Source organism: Asterias rubens, chromosome 8, assembly GCF_902459465.1.
Source record: "Asterias rubens chromosome 8, eAstRub1.3, whole genome shotgun sequence".
Taxonomy (NCBI): domain Eukaryota; kingdom Metazoa; phylum Echinodermata; class Asteroidea; order Forcipulatida; family Asteriidae; genus Asterias; species Asterias rubens.
The window spans coordinates 17,920,548-17,946,594 of NC_047069.1; the positions used below are offsets into that span (position 1 = coordinate 17,920,548).

General features: G+C 38.7%; 1 protein-coding gene across 7 annotated transcripts in view; it reads left to right on the top strand.

Annotated features, from left to right (window-relative positions):
- The window catches only part of LOC117293394 (protocadherin Fat 1-like), a 114,623-nt gene that overhangs the window by 34,477 nt on the left and 54,099 nt on the right, over positions 1 to 26,047 (top strand). For all 7 annotated transcript variants that reach the window (XM_033775703.1, XM_033775706.1, XM_033775707.1 and 4 more), the window contains exon 4: positions 15,515 to 15,576. In XM_033775703.1, the coding sequence (XP_033631594.1) occupies positions 15,515 to 15,576 (62 nt within the window). The remainder of the gene's footprint in view (positions 1 to 15,514; positions 15,577 to 26,047) is intronic.

Consider the following 26,047-nt stretch of genomic DNA (forward strand, 5'->3'; position numbering starts at 1 on the left):
CAGGCAATTTTACCTTTTCAGTGATCAATCAATCAATCAATTTGAATACCGCATTCCCCCTGACAATAGCTACATGGCGCCGTAGATGTTATTTCTGTAAAATATGACACCAAAACATTTTAAAAGTACAAGGGTTCAAATATTTTCAGCTGAAAGGCTAAGTTGACTGTATGAACTTTATTTTTTTTTTATTACAATTTCTACATAAAAAGGCTGTTTGAATGCACAACACACCCCCACATTTGAAAAGCACTTTGTAATTTTCTAATTCCTGTTGTCATACCCAACAACTCTTTAAACTGTTATGTTCGCATGATAAACTTTTATTACATCCATGAAAATAGCTGTTAACATTTACACACGTAATTCCAATTCAGAAGATAGAGAGAAACACCCAAATACTGGAAGAGGCAAAACACCATTTCCTTTGTCTGCATGCAAGCTGAAGAAAGAGTTAAAATATCACCTATTTATACTATATCCACTGTGAGAATTTATGTCCGTTTTATTTGCGACAATTTCACCAACTGTTAAAAATGATTTGTCAGTTTTTTTTTAATGATCCAATAGATGTAGCAATCAACTTTAGAACAGAATGAGAGTTAAGTCAACAACTAGAGAGTTGTTTATTTAATTTGTTTTCCCCATAAGTAATCATTCGGAACAAAGTCTACATCGCAGTGTTGACAGGCATGGAGGTGTAAAATCTTCGTTTGGTCCCATCACCTGACTTATAAAAATGCGCATTGGACCATTCATTAATGACCTTTTCCTGTTTACCAAAGATTTGATTGGTAGTCAGTATTAATAATGCAACTCTAGTATAGTGTAAATCAATCGCATATCATTATGGTTAATCTTTGCCTTGCACTATTAAAAGGGCTCAGCCGTGACATTCCTTGTTTAAAAAGATTGTTTACATTATTCATGGAGCCTCCTCCATGCATTTTCTTATTACATGTATGTGTGTACTGCATGTTATGACTGTACACATAGTGCTGACTGCCCTACGATTATTAGTACAATCATTCTCATGAATGTTACATTCTGAACATAAATTTGTAGAAGCCCATTCTAGCGGTCTTCGATGAGACCGGTGGGGGTCGAGCGAAATGTAACTGCAGCGTTCAAGCCGTTGAATTTCAGAATATTTTTCCTGTTTTGTTTATTTTACATTGACATTTTACTAAGACTAAAGCCCGGTTTATACTCGTGCGAAGTTTCTTGCACCACACTTTGAAGGGGAGCGTGTACCGATTAATGTGTCACAAAAACTTGCTTTGCATTCGCATTTGCATGAAGTATGAACCAGGCTTAAGTAGAGACAAGATGGACATACCTTTACCCCTTGTAGCTATTAACCAAACCTCTTTATTTTTATGTGTGGTAAATGTAGAGAGACTGTAAGCCACTAAACATAACGACTTGTATATTTAGGGTGTTTCGTCTCCACACTAAGAACATACCCATAGCAATGTTTTCAGGATGTTTCTCTTGAGTCCAATCACACCCATGAGTATTACAAGGCTCCAGTTCCCACAAACTGCTCATTAGTTCATCCACACACATAGGTTTGAGTTGCCCCAAAGGAATATTTTTATTGCATTGAGGTATGCTGGATGGGCTTCACTCTTGTCATTACGTAATTTCAGGGTGTAACCTTGGACCTTATGAAATTCCACACATTGGACTGCTATAATAGCGCCTCTGGATGAAGTAATCACATATTGGATACAAGTTGAATGGATTGTTTCAGATTGTTGAATGATGTTTTATATGTCTTCAGGTTTTAATGGTCACCAATAGATTGATATGAATGGCATTGATGAAACTTTAGAATTGTAGTTACAAAAAGGTTGTCCACATAACTTTTGGAAAATATTTAGTATTCAGTGCTTAATACACATGGGTATAAGTGTAAAAACAAAGGAGATTCTTTACCAATGATTCAAGACTAACATCTATTGAAAAAAATAGCCCTTGATCTGTAGGCCCGAAGATACACATACGGTAAAAATGATGAGGATGTCAGATTTATGTTGCGGGTAAACCTTTAAAAATATTCCAATGCAATCATGTAGGATCTGAAAGCCCAAACCACATGCAAGGCTCTGGTCCGGGATTCGAACCGGGGTCAATAGAGGTGAAACGCATGGGAGGAGTTTGATCTAACCTGAATGCCCATTGTGAGAAAAGGGGGGGGGGTTGTCCACTAGTTTGGGTACCGGTACCTTGAGATCAGAATGATGATGTACCGTACCATTTTTGAAATCCATTTCAGTGTTATTGATGTTGGTCTCATGAAGGTTCTTTTGACACGAATAATAAAAATGCTTTAAGGGTGTGGGTCAAGAGAGATTATGTGGATTTCCCTGTATCAGAATTTCATTGTGAAACAGAAATTCCAATAACGGCACCGCCAAAAAAAAAAAAAAAAAAAAAAAAAACCTTTTCAATTTCAAGTGATGGAATAGCTCATAATTCGATCCAAGGTTTATACTGAATTTATTCAACTCAAACAAAAGTTAAACAAACTTTTTTCTCCCCCGACACTTTTCTTTCTCTCCTGTCAAATTCCTCTACATTCATATTAAGCCATTACCGTTGCATTTGTGTATCTACTTCAATGTATCGCTGTTCCCCACAAAGGAAAACCGTCAACAGTTTTGGCAAATCTTCCCCACGAACCCCTCAAAGGGGTTATTGGTTATCGCCCAAGCTACACTTTTGTCTCTGTGTAAATTTGCGATTGGCTTGCTGTTGTTCCGAGGCTACCTGCCAGAAAGGAAGCCTTTGTGCGGGGCTGCCTTTGTTAGCTTTGTCCTGGAACACCTCTTGTTGGTTATGAGGAGTCTATTTTTTTTCCTTCAGCAGCTCATGTTTGCTTTTTTTTTCCCCAGCCAGGGATTTGTGTCTTGGTGTGAGCATGGTGAAGGTGTTTAGCGGGTTGTTGTTGGGTGTTAGATTTCTTAAAGGTACTGTGTGTAATTATATGTCCATACAGGAAAGTAAGGACTACAGAAGATAGTGGCGAACGACTCGCATCATGCAGCACTGTCTCCCACACTGGTAGTAGTCTTGAGGGGCTTCACTGTGTGAGGCCAGAGATGGAGACCTGGGCCCTATTTCATAGAGTAGAAAAAGCAGCTAACCATGACAAAATCATGCGTACCAGAATAAGGTAACCATTTCTGACTGGTATCCTGCTAGTTTCTGCTAAGAACACAATTCGTTTTTTGAAAGGGCAAGGGCACCAAGGCATTTTCTCCCTGAAAAAGGGCAACCTATGAAGAAATTGTAAATTTCTACTAGAGCATCTCAAGGGCATGAAGGCAATGACAAGGGAGCATGGAGGCCTTCATTGCCTCCGTGATGTATCAGACCTGAACCATCTTACTCTTCAGTATTCTCGGTATCTGGATGCATTGCCTATTTACCTGCCTGTAGTATTTGCACAACTCATCAAGAAAATCCCCAAGAGGTGTTTGAGAGGTCTCATGGGGGCCACCTTTGTTCAGGTTGAGGTTTGTTGTCCTGAGAGAGAGAGAGAGGTTCAATGTAGTAAAGCGTGAGAGAATGAAATGTGTTTACCTGCACTAGAACAACAGTTCACTTAGCAGGCCTGGAAATACGTGGAGTCCATGGTCCCTGGTCTTGGACGTGGTGCCCCGTCAAAAGTGTCCCATTTTCCAATGGAAGTGCCCTTTGCAAAATAAAAATGACCTGGCCCTTGCAAAGATGAAATTCCAGGCGTGCATAGGAGGGTAGAGGACATGTTCACATTCATTGTGTCAAATAATCTCTCCTTTTATCTTTTATAGTTTTGTACATCAAAGTATAAGAGTACAAAAATGTACTGGGACAGGAATTTTCAAAATGTCCGAGCATCAATCTCGAAAAGTGTCCCTACACCTCTCAGCAAATATGACCATTTATTTCAGGTTCTGTCATCCAAAATACCTCAAGTCAACAACCCTAATTGGACTTATTCATTTTGCTCTCAAATCTGTACAAAAGAGAATATTTTGAGGGTCTACAAAATACTGTGGCCAATGCTCTGTTAACTCCTTATTTAATGGGGTGCACCCCTTAGAACGTTGGGGTTTCAGCATAAAGATTTGAGCTTTACAGGGGCATCTTATGCGCAGAATTCGTTGGTTGGTAAACAGTGGCATGAAATTGGGCCCCACTGATCAATAGTCATTCAGATGGTGCCCTCCATGTTTCCCCAAGTCAAGATTTCACTCATCAAGGGTAGCAAACCTGGGGTTATGTAACTAAACATTAAGGGGCAATGCAAGACTCTGGGGTCCTCTCCTCGTTAATAATGGATGTGAGGCCTGACTTATTGGAGATCGGTTTTTTTCTTCTTCTCTATTTGTAACCAGTAAGGTGTGAAAGGGGATGTGTTTAATCAATGTCTGGTTTGGGTTTTCTTTGTTGGTTAAACTACTGAGGTGTTAAGTAGATTACTGGGGATTAATCATGTTTTTTAAACTGTTGTGTACTTTTTTTTTAAAAGCTTCACTTTTTGTAAAAAAGATTTCATCCTGTCCACTTTTTTTTGTTTTGGTGAAATTGCTAACACTACAGGAGCATTGATAATCAATGTGTTTGTTTGCTTGAATCAATATGCTGACCTGTTGGGTTATGTGAAAATGGAAACATAACATAACGTGCAACTAAAAAATGTGACCTGTTCACATGAAGCGAAAGACAATTTAGGGAACAGTTTTAGCAGACAAGTCCTTAATTTAAAGTCAAAGTGTTACATGTGGAAATTGAAATAGGGTACATGTATGCGACTTTTGCAAGCTTTGGTTTTTGAGTGACATTTCTGTAGTTCAAATGGTTGTATTCAAAAGCCATGGTTTGCTGATTGTAGAGTTGCTGTTATTGGTATTTAGAAAAAGTGCAGAATAAAACGTGGGAAGTTATGGAGGTAGAATATAGCAGGCCTGTATGCTTCGTTTTTGAGGGCACCAAGGCATTTTCTCCTTGGTAAAGTGCACCCTATGAGGAAATTGTAAATTTCTACTGAAGATTTCAAGGGCACCAAGGCAATGACCAGGTGTATGGAGACAATCACCTCTGTTGCCCCCATGAAGTATCAGCCCTGAAATGAAGTAGAGGCTGTACGCTGGATATTTTATTTTGCCTACACTCTCATCTCACCTCAGTAGCTTGTAATTGTTTTTCAAGCCTCTTTGAAGCTCGTTCTTATTCACTGGAGGTGATGCAGACGTTTTGTAAGGGATGATATGACGCAACATTGATTGCATTATTGATTTCAGACTCAGGCTCCCTGCTCTTGTTGATTAAAGCTTAGCTGTTCAATTAAAGGACACTGTTACTCTGATGGGCTTGGTCTTTTGGCTTGACTAAAAAACAGTGTGTGGTTGAGTTATAAGAGAGAATTACTTATAGGCATTTGGAAATAAAGTTAGACTCCCCACTCGAGACATACTTTATTCTCATCGGATATATTTTTCATTGCATGCCAGAATAAAATATTAGAAAGGTACACGTTTTAGAGACCAAAGGAGGCCTTTCCAATAACAGGTGTAAGAACCTCCAAGTACATCAGTATATTATTATTGGCATCTAGTGGGTCCCTTGATGAACCTCCAGTGGTCTAGCTGTGGTTTATGGATACGGTTCTGGTTTCTATCTAAGCGTCTTTCTTGTGAGATACAAATTGCTGAGACTCCTAGCAGTCTATCCATGGAGTTGAGGCAATGTCTGGAGGAAAGGCAGACCCTTATGGTGGGGGGTGCTCACCCTCGTTAAGATATGGTAGGGTTTTCATTTACAAGCAAAGGGGAAATATTAAAGACAAAGCAGGGAAAAGGGTAACCATTTTTGCCGAGCACAGCTTTCTTGTGTTTTTTTTAAATTGTAAAAAAATCTGTTTGCCGCAAAATTGTGACGAAGTTGATTTCAGGATTTGAAGCGACAAATTTAGAAGCGTCTTTGTGAATATACCTCTTTCTTTTACAGCGCCCTCATTGAGTTCAAAGAAGATCTATTATTGGCTGGTATTGTGCACGCCTCATTTATGCGCACATCTTTCCATTGTTTGACCTCAGCAGGGGTGTATATGCTTGTAAACACAAACTTGTTGATATTGCCATTGTCATGGTAACGATCAATCCTTAATTCATTGGAAATAAATGAGGAAGGAAATTGTGAGGGGTGGTTAAATGAAATGGAAGTAATGTGCTGTGTCAGTATCACAAAAGTGATCAGGCACCACTCCCAGTCATTTTGAGAAAAGCTTGAAATATTTTCTTGTGAGAATCAAAGTATGTCTTGACTCGATACTGTTTGTTATTTGTTTGTTTCCCCCCTCCCATAAATACAGTCTCTTTTCTTTGTATTATACAATTCTGTCCATGGTACTCCAACAGGTTTCCCCTTTTTTAACGTCTCGTAATCCAAACCTACCCTTTGTATTTAAATTGAAACCCAAATATTATGACAACCTACAAATTTTTGTTGTCATCCTTCACAAGTTGTGAGTCATTATTTGTCTCGAAACCCAGTTGGAAGTCCTGGTCTTTGTTTACCCCTAGAAAGTCTCTGAGACACCAACCTTCCCCAGTGTTCTGGTCTACACACCAGCGTCCTCAGCAGCCCAGCTGGTCTGTAAGGTCAGCGGTCTGGTACCAATGAAAAGACAGCATGAGGTCATCAATGGTCCCCTGTCTCCCCCTTGACTCTTTGGTGGCGAGTCTCCTTCTCGGAAAATGTAAAATTCCTGGTTGAGATTTTTGTTGTGGTCATGTTTAATTAGGAGGGGGGTTGTCCCCCCTCTCTGGGAAGTAGACAGAGAGCTTGACCCAACGTCAATCTGAATTAGACCTGATGTCCTACTCAAGTGAAAGGTACTTTGGTGAACAAAAACCTAAACTTGTTTACATTTATGACACACTCATAAAATATGCGAGTACAAATTTATGCTTACCACCATAAAGTTACCAGCCAAACTACCACGTCACGTGTACACTTTGTGACTGATATCCTGTTTGTTTCTGCTTAGCAGAGAATTGTAAAGCAATATTTTCTGCTTAAACAGCTCTATGACATTGGACCCTGATAATGCAGCTACCATTTCTGAAGATTCAGAGTTGCAAAGTCTAGAAAGGACACCAAAAATTTAAACTTTGGAAGGCCATGGCAAGTTATTATTACTCACGTCTTGTTGTTGGTACAGGTCATAGATTAACGACTGGCATGAAATACCCAAGTGCAGGTAATTAATTACACATTATATGTAACACAATGCTTTTGATTCATACCATTCACCCCGAAATAAACAAAATCAAAATAAACCCCGTATGAAGCGTTTGTATAGACTCTACGAGCACAGTGACCCATGGACAATGGTCTGCACTGCAAATGACCTGTTATTAATTATCAATCAATAACTACTTCACACATCTGGGATTGTTTTGAAGCAATACGTACCTAGGTAAAGGTAATTTCTTTCAAGTTCAAGGCTCTAGCATTTTTGTTTGTGTCATACGGTGAGTGTTGCTCCTGCCTGGACCATAAATCAAGCAGTTTGTTTTGTTGAGTTGGAGGGACCTAGCAGCTGATGTATCTGTATTGGGTTCAGCTGAAGGTGTTCAATGATAGTGTTTTGGTTTTTGCTATTATTTTAGTTTGTGCTGAACGTAGGTTTCTGTTTCATGTCATATAGTGTGGGTTGGGTTATTAATTTTACTTGTTGTGTATTAGATTGGTAATTTCAAATGGTCGGCAGTTCCCAGAAAATCAGCAGTGCAGGTCTGGTACATCAGAGATGAACCATTCACAGTAGAATTCTTAGGAAAACGTTGAATGTAAACAGGGAACAGTCCAAATTTCAAGCAGTAAAACTAAACACTAGTAAAACTGAAAAGAATAAGAGTAAACTAACCCCACCTACGAGTAAAATGGTATAGCTCTGTTAGACCATTTCACTTTTTTTTTAAGTGGGAGAGTAGGCTTCAACAAATTCACCAAGGGAACAGATTGCCTCAGGTGCTACTTTCTCTGGTAAGGGTAAATAAAAGACCTAAATGCAAAATTTACTTATTCCTCGTGGAAGAGAACCCGCCTTTTCTATTGGGAACCTGCCGTGCCCTTTTAGATTCAGGGACCTAGTTCGATACCTGTCATTCATACTCAGGGACTTGGTGAGGCTCTCTGGGTTAAAGGCAGATTCTACTTCAAATCAGAATGTCACTGTATTGGGAAGTAAACTAAATTATAGCAAACTGTGCATTACATCATGCATGTTTGATCATGTTTTTATATGGAAACAGCAGATAGTGGCATGTTTGATCAAGTTTTTTTTGCATTTATACTCTCGGTCCATTTGGTTGGTAAGTTGTTTGCAACAGCTAATTCTATTTTCTCAAGTTTTTTTTAGACACAGATATTAAGAGAACGTGAACAAATTCAAACAGTTTTATTCATCATCCTGGTTTAGTCTTACACCAAAATCATTTGATGAGGGTAAACCAGATAAACACTCTGTATCCCTGATAGTTTTGAATCAGTTAAACAATTTCTTTTGAAGGTCACTTTTTGGCAACGTTTTTGTTTTTTGTTTTTTTGCATCGTTTCCTTTTTTGTCAACATTACATTTGTTTAAATAAAGGCATTTCTCAGTTAAGTCTGTATCAGCACCAACCAACCTTGTAAATTAAAATTACACGTTGGTATTAATTTATTTAGTTGACCCATTTGCTGTATGGTTAACCAAATTGATGCTTCATCTTGAAACAACAGGTTTACATAGTGGATGATTAGCATAATATCTCCTTTGTCATTGGCATATATTGATCTTAGATCCTTAGTCTACATGTACATCTAGGTCCAGCGGTATGCATGATGATGGAAGACCTAATTTGACAGGCTGCTTTCTGTTTGAACTGGGAATACATGTACAGTATGTTAATCACGTCTTAATTGAATGAGTTGGGACGTTGTGTCTTACTTGGGCTTCTCTCAAGCTCCTGTGTGAGCTGGGAACATTTGCAAATCATGTCTTGATGGATTGAGTTGGGACGTTGAGTCCTACTTGGGCATCTCACGGCTGGCTTTTGTTTGAACTGGGAATACATGTTAATCATGTCATGATGGATTGAGTTGGGACGTTGAGTCTTACTTGGGCATCTCACGGCTGGCTTTTGTTTGAACTGGGAATACATGTTAATCATGTCATGATGGATTGAGTTGGGACGTTGAGTCTTACTTGGGCATCTCACGGCTGGCTTTTGTTTGAACTGGGAATACATGTTAATCATGTCATGATGGATTGAGTTGGGACGTTGAGTCTTACTTGGGCATCTCACGGCTGGCTTTTGTTTGAACTGGGAATACATGTTAATCATGTCATGATGGATTGAGTTGGGACCTCGTGTCTTACTTGGGCTTCTTTCTGGCTCCTGTGTGATCTAAGAACATGTTAGTCATATCTTCCTCCAATAGACGATCAGAGCATACTGATCGAAACGTTGAGTTGAAACCAACGGTTCTTTTCAGAACCACCCCAACTCATTAGAGATAGTCATTACTTGGTGTTAGCGCAAACCTTTCTATATCGTATTTCCTCCATGCAAAGTTTCAAATCCTACTTATGTTAGTCATATCTTGATTGATTGAGTTGGGACGTTGTGTCTTACTTGGGCTTCTTTCTGGCTCCTGTGTGAGCTGAGAACATGTTATTCATATATCTTCATTGATTGAGTTAGGACGTTGTGTCTTACTTGGGCCATAGAGAAAGGACAACGCTTGGGCATCTCTCTGGCCTGGTTTTTCTAGTACTGGGAATATGCCTACATGATTATCATGTAGTGATGGATTGAGTTGGGATGTCGAGCCCTACTTGGGCTTTCTCCAGAGATTAAATAGAATGTATCCGGTCATTTTTTGTTCAAGTTGACTCTGGTTTGTCATATCTGAATGTAAATGAAATATATAAAGAGTTGAAAAGAATTCAAAAATATTTTTCATGCTGCATATTTTGTTTTAACGATTTGGAAACACTTTCCTCTTGTAAAATTTCCTTTAATAAATGATTTTAATAAATGATCAGTAAGGACCATCCCATTTAAAAACAAAATTACGTAATTTGTTTTCATTTCTCAATGATTCCTATACTTTTCAGCCTTTAACTAACTTAAACCAATAAAAAAAAATCATTTTGTAATTGGAATTATAAAAACAAAATTTGTAAAGACAAGTGTTTGAATAGAGCATTATTTTTTTTTCCTCAACTAAACATGATAAATGAAGTAAATCTCCAGTCACCCAAATCTGCAAATTATATGTAAAAAAGCCACATCTTAGGGGCCTACCTGACTGTGAAAGGATCTCGTTCAATGCCAATCCTACTCACTGACAGTGAAATCCAAGCTTCCAAGTTCATCATTTTGATGGCTCGGCAGTGAAACGGACCCAGCGCCCACCCTCCAGCAGTCTGTCAAGGATAATTAATGGGAGCCACAACACACCTGTCCATGTTCCTTTTTGTCTGGTCAAGAGGGTACTAAACATAGAACATGATGATGTTAGGGCGGACTGTGAAAACAGTTGCTTGAAGCGTGCGCTGGGTTTGGTGCGCTGTGCAACGATACTATTATGGAGATGAAGTGGCAAATATTTTAAGCAGATGTTTCTTCTCACTAGTTATTTTTAAAGGGAAAATATACCTTTTGTTTTTGAAAAGGTTGGATTGTTATACTACATAAATGTATACAATAAAACTAACCTGTGAACATTTCAAAAATTTGTTTTGTTTTTGAGATATTGCCAAAAATCGGGATCAATTCTGTCTTTGCAGGAAGAATAAATCCCAGATACTTGTAATTTAGGACTATACAATCACACTTCTTATATTCAAATTTCGGGGAGTAAAAACCATAGAGCTATATATATTGACTAGAGCGCTAACTTGCTCTGCGTTTTTAAGCCACCCTGGGCGCAGACATGTTTGATGTGTTGCGTGAATTCGGAATTTTAAGAGAACACACATTGCCGCGATTTGTTTTACATTCGGCGTTTGCGCTTACGTACCTGATTGTCCACTCGCGTACGTCCGCGCTACGAAAACCGTCACTTCGACTTGATTGCCGTACTAAAAAAAAGTATACGTGCCTTTTAAACATGACGCACATGACGCTCGCAGTTTGTTTTGAAGCCACCCTGGGCGCAGACATGTTTGATGTGTTGCGTGAATTCGGAATTTTAAGAGAACACACATTGCCGCGATTTGTTTTACATTCGGCGTTTGCGCTTACGTACCTGATTGTCCGCTCGCGTACGTCCGCGCTACGAAAACCGTCACTTCAACTTGATTGCCATACTAAAAAAAAAGTATACGTGCCTTTTAAACATGACGCACATGACGCTCGCAGTTTGTACGCTGACCAGCAGATTGTGCGTTCACATTTGCTGCATTTTTTGCTTCGATGGCACATAAAAAAGAACAAACGCACTATCATGCAAATAGCCGTACAATTGCCGTACAAAATGTCAAGCTTTTGTATTGGTTTGTACATAAACATTGGTTTGTACATAAACATGGATGCACCCACACGGCTTCAAAACTTTAGTGCGTGTATAACGGGGTGTTAGCGCTCTAGTCAATATATATAGCTCTATGGTAAAAACTGATATCTTTTTACATAACTTCAAAGTGAAATGTTTAATTTTTAAGAGTGCTTACCAAACGTATACCTTCCCTTTAAACCAAACGCCATTATAATTTGTTGAGGATTTTCAACCAAACATTTATTCTCACATTTTGGTTAATACTGTGGGAACACTCAGATTTAATCAGTACCAAAATTTTGATGAATCCTCACTGTAGATAGAAATATACATAGGGCTTAGTGGAATGATTCACATACACGTGTATTAGTGGAATATTATCCACGCAATATGCAGCACTTATCATGTGTTGTTAGCTATTAGTCATACATTAGCCTCATAAACCGTGTATGGGGATGTCTGTGTACTTTGCTGCAGTTTCGGAAATCAAAAGAGTAAAATTCAACATTTTGTTCACACTCCAGAAATAATCATAATAGATTTGTTTTGCCTGCTTTTAGATAAGAATTATCATCATTTGTTATGACAGAACTGAAGTACATAATATTTGTCAAAAAAGGTCAGCAATTTGTAGGTTTTGTTTTTGTCTTGAAAGAATAGATGAATACATAATATATTTTTGTTGTGTCTGGATAGTTTCCTGAATTTCAAATAAAACAGGATTGTTTTGTATGATTGGGGTTGTTTGTTTGGGCTGGATTACTCCTTGCGGAAAGTAGAACCATGGTAGAACTGACAAGTTTGTGAAGGTACTAATTATGATGTTAGAATTTTTTCAAAAATAAATATTCTGACTCCCAATACAAGGAGACACAGACAAAATGTTTCCAATAATTGTTCTGTGTCCACTCTTCTTATTAGCTGATTTCCATTATTTCTCTTCTTGCTTTGAAGCTATTTAGCTTCATTTGTTCCATTCATTAACAATTCAATTTACATATATTTCCATAATGGTGAAAAAAAGGAGAATAATAAATAAATTGCACACAATTATTTAAGTCAAAGACAGTCAAGAACAGGTCAAGAAATCAATTAATGAAACAACAAGAAACTAACAGTAGCCCTGTTACATCAATTCCACATGAATAAGAGTCCAATTATTGCTAATAAATAAGAAACAAAATTATGATATAAATAGATACAGGATGTAAGTATATACAATTCAGCATGACATAATCATATGATCAAAAACCCAAGGAAAATTTACTTTATTTATTTATTTATGATTGTTGTGACATTTAGTACGGATCAGCTATCTAACTAACTGGCGCTGGAAAGAGCTCACAAACCCTTCCAGGAATATTACGCAGTAGAGCACGATGACTCACTGAAGACACACACACACACTCACTCTGTGACCTATCACGTTAATTAATCATTAACTTATTACATGTTTGCATAACGGTTTGACCCGAGTGTCCGTTTAACATTAATCATGTACTGATATCAAAAGGGATCGGTAATGACTTTTATGTCACCCTAACTGTAAATGAGGTGACGATTTTACAACCGTCTTAAAAAAAACCATAATGATTGATTGCAGACCAGGCCTGTATGCTTTATTTTTGAAAGGGCAAGGGCACCAAGGCATTTTCTGGTAAAGGGCACCCTATAAGGAAACTGTAAATGTTAACTGTTTCAAGGGACCGAGGCAATGACCAATGGGCATGGAGGCAATAGACCGAACCATTACGCTCCACCCACGGCGCACGAGTGAGCAAGAACAAGTGAGCCTCTCCATTGCCTTTCTGCACAACTCTGCTGCGCACGCCAAGCATACGCGCACTCATGTCTGACCTTAATTTGTCAGCTTTTTGGTTCCGTAATGGGTTGTGATTGGTCAATACGTAATGGGGCGGGGCTTACTGGATCGGTTTATTGTCTTTGTTGTCTCCATGAAGAACCAGACCTGCAACCGATTTCACGAAAGGCTAGGATTAATCCTAACTCAAGTTAGGACGAGTAACCCGTCCCAACTTAGGATGGGTTTAATTCGTCCTACGTATTTGGATACGGAACTGAACCCCGTCCTAAGTCCTAAGATGAATTCTAAGTTAGGGAGAGTTTGGTGAAATCAACGGCTGATGATATATTACAGACTGAGGGATTAAAAATTTTTTGATATGTCAGCATGGTTATGTAATATACCTAGGAAAATAGTCATATTTATTGTTGTTAGGGTGCTAGCTGTTTCTTATCATAATAAACAATTACTAAGTGTTAGATATCTCACCTTACTATAGATTATTACTGACAGCTATTGACCTTTGTCTCAGTTGTGTTAATTTATGTCTTCAAGGTCTTCAGAAGCGTTTTTTATGGTTTGGACAATCAGGGGCTCAGTTTCATAAAGCTGCTTCAGTAGGACAGTTTGCTTAACCGTTTTTCTGCTAAGCAGATATAAGCAGGAAACCATTCAAATGTATAGTACTTGGGATGCGGTTATTTGGCTGGTTACCTAATTCTGGTTAGCAAAATTGGTTTGTGCCTGGCTAACTTTATGCATAAGCAGATCTATAAAATTTGGTCAAGGTGCATGGAGAAACTATGAACACTTTTTATGATAGTATTTTTGTTCACGTGTGGCAAATTGCGAAGCTTCTTATCTTTCGGGTGACCTACAGCAGCTGATTCAATAACTTCATAAGTGGCAAATATTGTTTAATAAAATTGGAGCGCTAAGCAAAGACTAGCAGGGAGACTGTCAAAATCAATACATTGTATGACATTTCCACGGGTAATCTGCTTCGTCTAAGTATATTTTTTGAGCTCGGCTACTCAGAAAACGGGCTCAGATGGTTCAATTTATCTTGCTGTAGTCGTAACCTCCTTATAAAGAGTATGTAGGGATGAGAAATATCAGCCTTTTAATTGATCTGAATATAGATTTTTTATATCTGCTTGGTGGATGTAGATGTTAATTTGTTCACCTGGGGCCAATTTTATAGAGCTGCTTAAGCACGAAAATAGCTCGCTTATATTACATATGTTACTGGCCAAAATTTCATGCCGTATACATTGCTTGTGACTGGTATTTAGCTGTTGTTCACTAAGCATAACAATTGAGTGGAGTCTTGGCTGGTAATCTGATTTTACTAAGCAAGGATTTTTTTGCTTAAGCAAAATTTTGCGCTTAAGCAGCTCTATGAAATTGGGCCCTGTTATTAAGAAATCCTGCTCTTTGATCACTTCTCTGTTGCTGATGAACCTTTACCAAACAGCCCCATTGCAACCTGCATGTATAACTCCAGGGGTTACCAAGGTGTTAATACCATCAGTCCAACATACCGCCTAATAGTAACAGCAAAATCGAGAGCCCAGTTGCCGACCTTTTCGCCAGCAGTGACTCTCAATTTCATCCGTAATAATTAATTGAAAGTGGATTGATGCATTTGGTGAATACGGACTTTGGGTTTGCTGTTATTGATTAATCCCACTCTCCTGAGCCCCTTCGAGTATAGATTTCACGGAACTCCCTTATTAATGACAACAACTTACAATAACCATTAGACGCTGTTAATTTGTGTTGATTTACAGCGGGGAGCTTTTAATTTACACTTACGTACTTCAAAGGTTAGGACTTACCATGTTTATAAAGCCTGGCTCATACTTCACACGCACTTACAAAAGTGAAGCGAATTTCCTTGCGTCATAATTAGAAAACATCCTGCACTTGATTGTTTGCGTTACGTAATTCGCTTTACGTTTGCCTTCACGTAAAGTTTGAACCAGGCTTTTTATGCTGTAACTATAAGTTACTGTCTGATTAAATTGTTGCGTTCTTAGCTTTGTTTCTCTTTAATTTCACTAATAAAATTTGGATGACATTTGGTTTTCAAATGATTTGCCCCAGCAACTTGCCGAGATTAAATTTGAGACGTTTTTTTCTTCTTGTGACTTTCTGCAGGTATGATCACAACAACAGACACTGCGTTGGATAGGGAGGAAAAAGACACCCATGTGCTGCAGGTAAGATCATCTACATATTATGAATATTCAATAGATTATTTTTTTTTGCTGTTTATGATTACTGTTGAATACTGATAAATATTCAAACAGTTTCAGTGGAACTTTTCTGCTGATCAGCTGATTTCCTTGTTAAAAATGTTATTCTGTAAAATAGTGGCGTAGAAAAATTGAAAAGCACTACAAACACTACTGTTGGCCATTTCTTCTTTTGTTTCCACTCATCACAATGGTGCATGTTTAGTTGTTACTTAAAATAAATATGCAAATTGGATTATGATTATTCGTCATCAATTATCAGTTGTCATGAAAATATCCAAACAACCATGTTTGATACTTTGACCAATGAGTTGTCACTTGTCAATGTCAAGTAAAACGTAAAATAAGCATTGCAGATCCCTTTAAACTGAATATCCATGTTTATTTCTCTTTCACAAATCAAAATAACATGACAAGAGCAGTAATTTAATCAACCGTAAAGAGATATTGGCTTTATTTAAAACGATCTTTCGCTTGACCTCGAACCTTGATGATGCTTAAAACAACAGAAGACGCCATGTCCAATCTACTCTGCATATTAAGTATTCCTCCACGAGGCTCCAATCTATACAGCGCTTCTTCCCCCCTGCTGTGCCTGAAATCTTGCGAGCATCTTAGCTCGCACCTTATCGATTTGCATTTTGTCAAGACCTGGCCCGATTTATTGTCCAACATTACTGTGCAGATTATTCCGGTGGAGCGAGTCTCTCTCTGTGCACGGTTGCAGATTGAGGAAGGGTGATAGAGTGTATGTCGTCAATTTTTTCAGCGGTTGGGAGTTTTCCCGGGGTAATTTCATTTGTTATCCAGATGTGCCCAGGATTGATGGCTTATCGTAGCTCTCTCGTAGCTGATGTTTTTATTTCAATAAAAACCCTGATTTTGCTGCTGAGGTTTGGTTAAGATTTGCTGGCCTGATACTTCCGTTATGGAAGGGCAAGACATTTTTTCTTTCTTAAGGTCACCACTGTTAGGAAAATGAAAAGGTGTATCTGGAACGCATAAAGGGGCATCGAGGCCAATTGCTTCCCTGAAGTGTCACGCCTGGGCTCAATCTTAGAGCTTGATCTGAACAATTTGGCAAATTTACGTCTGAGATTCAAACAAAATATCTTTGTACATATTTTTAAAAATATTTTTTTATATTTAAAGAAACCAAGCGTATATCCAAATTGCTCTTTCAAAAACTCAATCTAAGAAACACAATTACGACCCGAATTTGTCTCTGATATAGCCGAGATTCAAACAAATGACCTTTTTCTTCTTACATGTTTGTATTTCGAAAAGAAAACCAACAGTCTATCTTATTAATTCCTTTAAAAATTCAATTTAGAGAAACACGATTACAATCCGTTTTAAAAACCATCCAGTTTAAACATCTCCTAGCTTCCAATATCCCCTCAGAGAAATCAGTTTTTCCCCCTCAAAAAAAAACAACAACACACAAACCCAAAAACTCCTCCTAGCCGCTGAATCCCCATCCGTTTAATAAACATAGCACCGAGCTAGAGTCCACACCTCGGTAATTTCCCATGTGATCTCAGTAAATTGCTCCTGTCTGCTAGATGAGATTTGCGGTAATTCTAGCCCAGAGCTTGGATTACTGAGTGGGAGTTTCCGTATGATAAACACGGCAGTTAAACGTACGTCTTAATAAAACGTTTGGTTTTCCCACCAGTGGACAGAATTGGGGAAAAAACTAAAACTACAAGCAACATAAAATAAATTCGGGTGTTTAAGAATTAAATGCATTTCATCTGTATAATACAGTGCTTTGCCATAATGGGTGTGGCCCAAATAGGAAAACATTATAATACGGTAAATCTGTCATTCAAAACCATGGTGGATGATATTGAATGTTCAGATTGTATGACGTAATTAGGGGGCTGACTGTGGACTGTGTACGATGCATTCACTTCACCACAAAATACTGCTGGCTGACATGGTTTATCTTTCGTTAAAAACCACTTTGGATAATATTGAATGGTCAGAGAGTAGGAGGGTTGACCGTGTACTGCATTTACCACATGATATCATTGCAGGCTGACATAGTTATTCTATCAATTATAAATCCAAGTGGCTGATATTGAATGGTCAGATAGTTGGAGGGTTGACTTTGTCCTGTGTTGATTAATTCACCAAATCATGTCATATTGGAAGCTGGCATAGTTGAAGTCTATCATTCAAAACAACTAGATGATATGGAAAAGTCGGACAGTAGGAGGGTTGACTGTGTTATGTGTAGGCCGACATATTTTATCTATCATTCATAACCCAAGTGCTTGATATTGACTGGTCAGACAGTAGAAGGGTTAAAAGTCGCATGTTTTGTAACAGCCCATAACACTAAGTGACTTCTCTCACCAATGAAACCTCGCTTCTCAGTCAGTACGTCACTTTAAACCCAAATTGAAACCGATATTTGGGAATCCATTAGATTAGCATCTACATTATATATACATCTCTCCAAGAGAGTCCGAGACTACTCTCATCCTAGTCTGGAACCCAAGGGGGGAATAGCGAGGCAGACTTTCTCACATCACCCGCTATTTTCCTAAATTCCCTGTGATGTTTAATCAAGTGTCGGAGATATTTCTCTGTAATCGTGGGTCGTAACACGCTACAGCCCCTCTCTGTCCTGTCTCTACTTGTATACCTCGGGGCTCAGTTGCTGGTATGGCATATGTGGAAGTCACATTATGTGAAGATAATCTGCATAAGTCAGCCCGGCTTGCAGGTCAGGAATTTACTGCATTAGTTTTTAGCCGACTTGAAAAGTCTCGACTCGTATCAAGAGAAAATGGTTTTCATCACAAAACTCTATTTGTGCTGGAAAAACGTCTATAAAACATTTTTGAAGGGATGCATTGCCTTTGGATTGGGCGCTTTTGGCAAAAAAGCATTTTATGAAATGAATATAGTTGGACAAATGTTTTAAAAGTGAAATATAGGCCGAATGGTTCACACAAATGTCCCAACAAATTGTGTGGGTTTCCTTTTACTTTGTCATCCAACTTGGTCCGCCATTTTGTAGAAAGAAACGTTTGATTCTACATACCCTAAACCTTGATAATAATGTAAGCACAGAATCAGCCCTGATATTTCATAGAGGCAATGAAGGCGATTGCCTCCATGCTCACTGGTCATTGCCTTGGTGCCCTTGAAATGCTCAGTGTAGAAATTTACAATGTCCTCATAGGGTGGCCTTTATCAAGAAGAAAATGCCTTGGTGCCTTTGCCCTTTCAAATACAAAGCATACAGGCCTGCAGAAATATTTGGTTAGCAGGCCCATGTCATAGGGTCGTGTGGTGGAGAAGCGTCAGCATTCCTCCAATACATCAGAAATTATACTAAATAAGAATCATTTAATTGAGTACAGTGTAATGTGCAAAATTACAAAGGACACCGCAAGTTATCGATCAGTGACCTCTTGACCTCTGTGTCTCTCCACACCCTCTGTATTTCCCAGAATTCTCATTCCGTTTTATAATTAACAAAGCAGTCTCTGATGGGATATAAAAACCCAAGCAACAATTAGGCTGTGGGTTCAATGACCTCATAAAACCGGTTTTATAGTTTTTTCTCGTTCTCTCTCTGTGGTTGAATCCAATTGGTTCATTAATGTTGAGATGAATGGAGAGGAAATTACTGCATGTACGAACTAAAACTGGTACCACACTTGGCTCTAATTTCCTCTAAAGTTAAATCATCGAAGAACAATGATTGACAAAATAGGGAGATTGCCGAAATAGGGCTGGATAGCTCAGTTAGAAGATCCCTCGCACATTTAAAAGGGGTTTGTTGGTTCAAATCCCGTCCTAGTAAATTTGTCTTTGTCAAAACCCAAATTAGTCAAATCATCGTCAAAAACAAAGGCTGATTTCAAAGAGTATCAAGCTCACAGAGTTACAAAGCATAGGGCAAGAACAGATTACCAGTTAAAGTTCATTATAATTATTTGCATTGGTGCGGACTGGTTTCCTGTTAATGTTTGCCTTGCAACAAGGCAATACAAACAGCTTTGTGTTCTTAAACCCTGATTACCGGCCACAGGAAAATTAATCATGCAGTGTACACAATACATGATTGGTAACCAGTGAAGCATATTTTTTGCTTAGCAATTATTTCGTGCTAAGCATTTTGACAATCGGCCTTAGCCTGACCCCCAAACAGCTGAGGCCTTCAGTATTTATTGGGTGCGTTCAATCCCCTGTAGAGTTGTTGTTCTAGCAATGATTTACACGTACAGTGATCTGACACAAAGAGGTGTTGAAATGTCTCTTAATTCAAGGCAGATTTCATATAAATTTTCAGTGATAAATTTGACACATAAGGGGTATGAAAATTTCCTGTAATTGTTGACATCTTGAGATTTTGGGATGAACATTCGGTTCAACAACAGCATTGGTATCATTTCCAAACAATTTTTTCATCTTCTTCGCTATGAATGTGAACAAAAAAGCAGCTCAGTTTCCAGAGGTTGCCCACCTTCTGAATGGGGTAACAAATGAAAACACTTTCTCATAAATCACTGATTACAGTAATTTGTAGAGAGAACAAATGTTTTTAAGCAACATACGTGATTTATAGAATCAGAGAGGACAACAGGAGAAATTTCTTGCCTGCCTAGGAGATTTATACACAAATGATTTCACTTTCAGCATTTTCCATCCCCCACAAAGCACTCCAGGACTTTTAAAACAAATTGACAGAATTCCACATTACCTTCAAAGCAAACAGGTTTTGAGTTTATTTAATCGTTCTCCAACATAGAAACTAACAAAATTCCCAAATGAGAACTGAAATTCTCCACCTGGGGCACAAATAGAAACTTTGCAAACACCAAGAACTTTTCTCCGTGCTTTTGGTATTTCCGGAACCCCTGTTGAATGTGGGAATAAGTCGCCGCTGGCCAGCTCTAAAAACAAAATGCATATCTTGTGAAACTGCGATCAGAGGTTCACACACACATACGGCCAAGTACAGTAATCCACTTTTATTGTAAAATGTCCAAGTGCAGACACATGCTTGTTCCTGTGCCCTCAGCTGGCAAGGTGTTTCCAGAATATCTTTTTCGATAGAACTCTCAGGAGAAAAAGTTTATCTGTCACATTCCTCATCTGATTCTGTCCGCTATTTTGAAGTTCACCATGAAATATTATTCGGGAGCGTGCCTAAAGGGGGCCATACCCACATTTGACCAAGTGCTAATATGTTTGGCCGACATTGGCCACAATTTCTAACAATAAATCATTCAGATTGTGGCTAGTTCTCACCTCCCAACTAAAAAAAAGATAATTACTTGACCAAGCTTTCCAATAATGTCATCCAGTGTAGGGGAGGTCAGTTTAAAGCCAGAGGGTAGAGCGGGCTCTTGTTTCTGGTGTTTGAAGTTTTCTTTCAGGTCATCCATCTCCGAAGTGTTCTCTGTTTTGTTTCTGTCCAAACGATAACTGTTACCCTACTGCCCTAGTTTTATGCCAATTGATACCCACATCTGGGTCAGCATGGGTCATACAGCCTGGGTGACGAGAGGTGAAAAGTTCAATCAAATTGTAAAGACTTCTATCAATTATTGAATGACAAAAGAAGAGGCCTTCGAAATGTTTGAAGAGGAAGGTGATAAGAAAAATCAACAATGTTTTCTGTAGTACTAGTCTGACTATTTGTATCAAATCCAATATTCACTTTACATTACTCGTTTTTCATAAACTTAAAAGCATCTGCAATTCTTCGCAGTTACTTTGTTGTTCAGGTTTGCAAATGTTCACCAAGAAGAACCCCAAAATAATGTGACATACATTAAGTCAGAGCACTTGAGAGCAGCTTAGTCCGTGGGGCCCAGTGACACCGCAGCCCCCCTCAAGCATCTCCCGAGTCATGCTCCTGACGCCTTCCTGGCCGCCAGATCAAAAATTCGCTTCGGGCAAGATATGATCATGTCTGTCCCACTCCTTGGAATATTCCACAGGAGTGGAACTCTCTTTGAGTACCAAGGATGTTATTTTTTACCCCTCTATGTCGGAATTCATGTCATTAACAAACAAATCACGATGTTAAGGTGAGAGGAAGGAGGAGAGGGGACTACCTGAGTGGCAATTTGGTGGGTGCATTCCTCGAAGAATTGTGACGATTTGAATTTGACGAAGAAAAACAAATTTCATGCTGTAATCTTTCAACCACAAGAAAAAAAACCTGGCATTTTTAGAGTGCCTTGTCCAGAGGTTGCGATGCTGTAGGATGTTTCCAACACGGATCAACAATCTAAGGCCCATAATAAAAATCTTGTGGACGAAACAAGTGGGTCTTCAGCAATTTCTTGATTCAATGATTTAAGTGAAGTGTATTTCACATTGGTAAAGGCTCGGTCTACTGCTTTTAGTGTTCGCCCGATGCTCAAAGATGTCATATAATCACAAGGTGGACAAAGTGAAAGCTTTTTCTTGTTCGCATTTCCTTAGAAGAAACGCTTTGAAAATGAATTTCTCCGCTGAGTGATTTACAAGTTGAGATAACACATGGATGTTTTGTTCAGACCTTTCACAGACGACAAGAATGAAAATGAAGATTCTATTGTTTTATTACCAGGATCTAGTCCCTTTATGCCTCGGAAATGTTTTGAGTTATTTTGAATGGAAGTGTGGCTTTCGTTAGCCTCGCCAACTTCAAGTACAAAATGCCATTTGTTATCTCAACTTGTAAATCACTCCACAGAGATATTCATTTTCAAGGTGTTTCTTCTAAGGTTGTGTACAGGATTGGTAGAGCTGACAAATTGTCCTAGACACTTCAGTTTACGTTTTGTGGGATCATCTATTCATCATGAAATAACAAACCTGTGAAAATGTTTACTAAATCCGTTTGATAAAAGAGAAAATAGTGACAAAAACCATACACACTTTTCAGAATGTAAGCACATTGTCCTTATGTTGGGTTGTAGCAACTGAAATCAGCTGTTTTTATTTGTAGGTTTTCTAAAACAGTTTTCTTGAACCGGACTTTATTTCGGAGGGAATTTCTTAATGAATACCTGTACCTGGAACCTTTCAGTGGTAACCTTTTGGTGTTAATCTTTACCTTCAGATGTTCTTGAAAGATGCAAACTTACCATCACAGAGAGGAAAAAGACTTTCTTTTGTTTGACCAGACCTTTATATTTCTATTTGAAATGATATATTTATAAATATTTAAAAAAAGTAATATTCTGGGAGTTTTTACCTTTTCATACGATCTCATCCCTGCTTATATTGTGCCTTCATGCGAGGGCGCTGTTCAACCCTAAGATGTCGATAGGAAGGGATTTATTTATTGTGACATCTCTGGTGTCAATGATTTGTCTAGGGTAGAAAAGCCTACAATCCAAACCTATCCCAATAAGCAGAATTTTGAATCGGGAAATTAAATGTGAATTTCTGGAGACAATATCTGGGTCTTAACTCCCTTGAAATGCCTTTCATCGAGCTCCTCCACGTGTCAAAAGACCACCCTTGTCGTCAGCTACAACCTCACAGGATCCCCCATCTACACACATCTTTATATAGTAGGGTCAGTGTGTACTGAACCACCACTGTGGTATACCATTGTTTACATGTTATGGATTTTGTTATGGTTCTCCTACCCTCATAATTGGTCGGGTTACTGACTTGATGAGAAGCGGGTGACTGCCTGGAGTCGTAGCCGGTCACCAGGTTGCTTGCCTCGATCATGGTGGCGGGATTTCAAATATCTGTCATGTTATGTGGATGGAGTAACTATAAGATGATGCCGTGGCTTATTTGATATCAAACAGGCTCCTAGCCTCGGCCCAATTTCATAGAGTTGTTTAAGCAGAAACAATTGCTTAATATTTTGCTGCTAAGCAGCAACGAGTTGAGCCCCATTTCATAAAGCTGTTTAGCAGCAAATACTGCTGAGAAAATGTATTTGCTAAGCAAAAAATGTGGGGGTACCAGTCATCACAGTGTTAACTTTATGGAATGTTGGCAGGAAGCCTGTTTTAACCAGCAAGGTATTTCTGTTCTTAGAAAGTTAAAACAAATGCACAAGAACACATGATTGGCAGAACAACAAAAAAAGGGGAAAAGTTGAGAATGCAAATATTAATAAAAAAAACACAGCAAGTATGGAAATGCAATTAGAGAGATTTTAATTTGGTTTGGCCCACCTTCTAAAAATTCCTTAAAAGTGCATGTAGTACTAAATTGAAAAATTTGTACTTGAGTTTGGTAATACAATTGCTGAAACCAAAACTGAAATTAGCAAAAAAGGGGATTGCTACATGTGTTTATGAGCACTAGAATGTCATTCAATTGCAGCTTCATGTTTGGGAAATTTGTTGAATTACCGGTGCAGCCGGATGCAATTTAGTTAATACAATTATCGTCACACCAGTTGTGTAAATGAATTTTGATGTTTTAGGAAACTGTGCACATTTGCTGGGTGATAACTACAGTTGTTCCTGTCATGGTCATCCAACATTCATCCCAGCTTTGCACTTTTTGTGGGGGGTCGCTGTTTCTGTGCTGGGACTTGAAAGAAAAAAGTGTTGACAGTACATTTATCTGGACAACAAATCAAGGCTTGTGTTATTTTTACAGACACAATTCTGGCAGTTTTGAGGAGTGGACAGTTACAAGGAATTTGGGATGGAGTAGGGTGTGGGGGGGGGGCACAGATTGATAAGGAATTTGATCAATTGAGAGGTGTCAAGTCAAGATGGAGCTGTCCGTCAAGTCATTGGTTTTAATCATCCATCCAAAGTGTTCAATATTTTCACAACCATACAAAGAGCAATGGGGGTGGGGAGGCTTTTTATAACCGTATAATAAATGATTGTATTTCAATTGGATTCATACTTTATTTCCACTCAATCAATCAATGATACACCAGGGATAAATGAACAATAGAGGGTGATTAAGTGGTGGGGGTCTCTAAAAAAGGGAAGAGCTGGTCAATTAGAGACCCCCATGATGTGTGTAGATAAAGGGTAGAAATTGGGTACAGAATTCTGTAATTGTATACTAAGCACAACACAGGTCTTGAACCTTGCTCTTAAAGGGGGCACAGCAATTTTCCTCTGGTAAGCGGCACTTCTATGGGGACAATTGTAAGTTTGTATTGGAACCTTGCAAAGGGCACCACAGCAAAGTCACAGGGCACTTGGCCTTTCTAGTGGGTGCCATGGGCTACTATTTTGAGGCCTGACTAATGGGACCCAAGTTCGAACCCCACCAGGGACACTACATTATATTTGGATTGGGTTGTTAGTCTCTACTTGACTGAGTGGGTTTTCCTATGAACACTACTCTCTTGGGTTTTCCTCCCACATTTAAAACTGAAAGTTCTTCATTGTCTTGTCTCTTCTCGCTTGGCTCTATTACATCCGTATGGACTGTAAAAGGGGTAACCCTATTTCAGCCCTAGGAGTAGGTGGTAACGGCTTCTGGAAAAAAATAAAATAAAATTATAGCCCACACCTTGAAGTGGCCTTCAGGCCTTGTGTGTCTGGCGACTTGCATAATTTTTTTTTAAATAGAAAATAAGAGTGTTGAGAATCTGTATATCCAAATTTGGAAAATCCAACAGCAGTATGAAAGTGGATTTGGAAATACTGAAACATCTACCAAAAGTAGGGATTATTATTGGCTGCTGTTTTGTCCTTGTGTCAAAAAAAAAAAGGGTATAAAATTCTAAGGTGAATTTAGCATAGTGTTTTCACTCATTCTCTGTCAATAAGGCACACTGCAGCGAGTATCAAATGTGGCTATCAGGCAGTCTCCTCATCCACACAGTGTAATTAACCATGACGTTGCTAGTCTTGTGTTTCATCATATGGGTGCCTTTCTCAAAGCTCCCGTCTTAAACACCACATTGGAGACTTGAAGTCTCATAGAATGTGACCACATGAACCTCAAAGGGTGTCAGGTAGAGGTCTGTGGTTGGCCAAGACTATACAACATCAACACCACCACTAGACTTGTTATCAAATTAAACTGTTATCCCAATATAGATAATTTATATAGTGTTGCTTTGGATACTTTAAGCATACAACATGGATTTGGGTGTTAATTTTCTGGAATGTTGGGGGTAATTTTCACCTTTTTTTCTTTCTTGCCTAGGGCAGTGTTGGCTCAGATAAGTTTCTTGACATAAGTCCTTAGGAGGACTCTTGCACTTGGCATTGTCTGTCTCATCATGGAGGGGTAACAAAGTGATGCAAAACATTCGTAAGATTGGCATGACAGGGTTAGCCCTTAACATTTTTAGTAACTGGCCAGCGAGACCAGTAAGCTTGTCGATTCACTTGTCTATCAGGTTTTCTCACTACCGGTAGTCCATATTTCATATTTCAACACTGTACTGGCCAGCCGGACCACTTGGAGAGAGATTTGACATGTCCTCCTTCTCAGCATTTGGCCAGCGGACCACTATTAA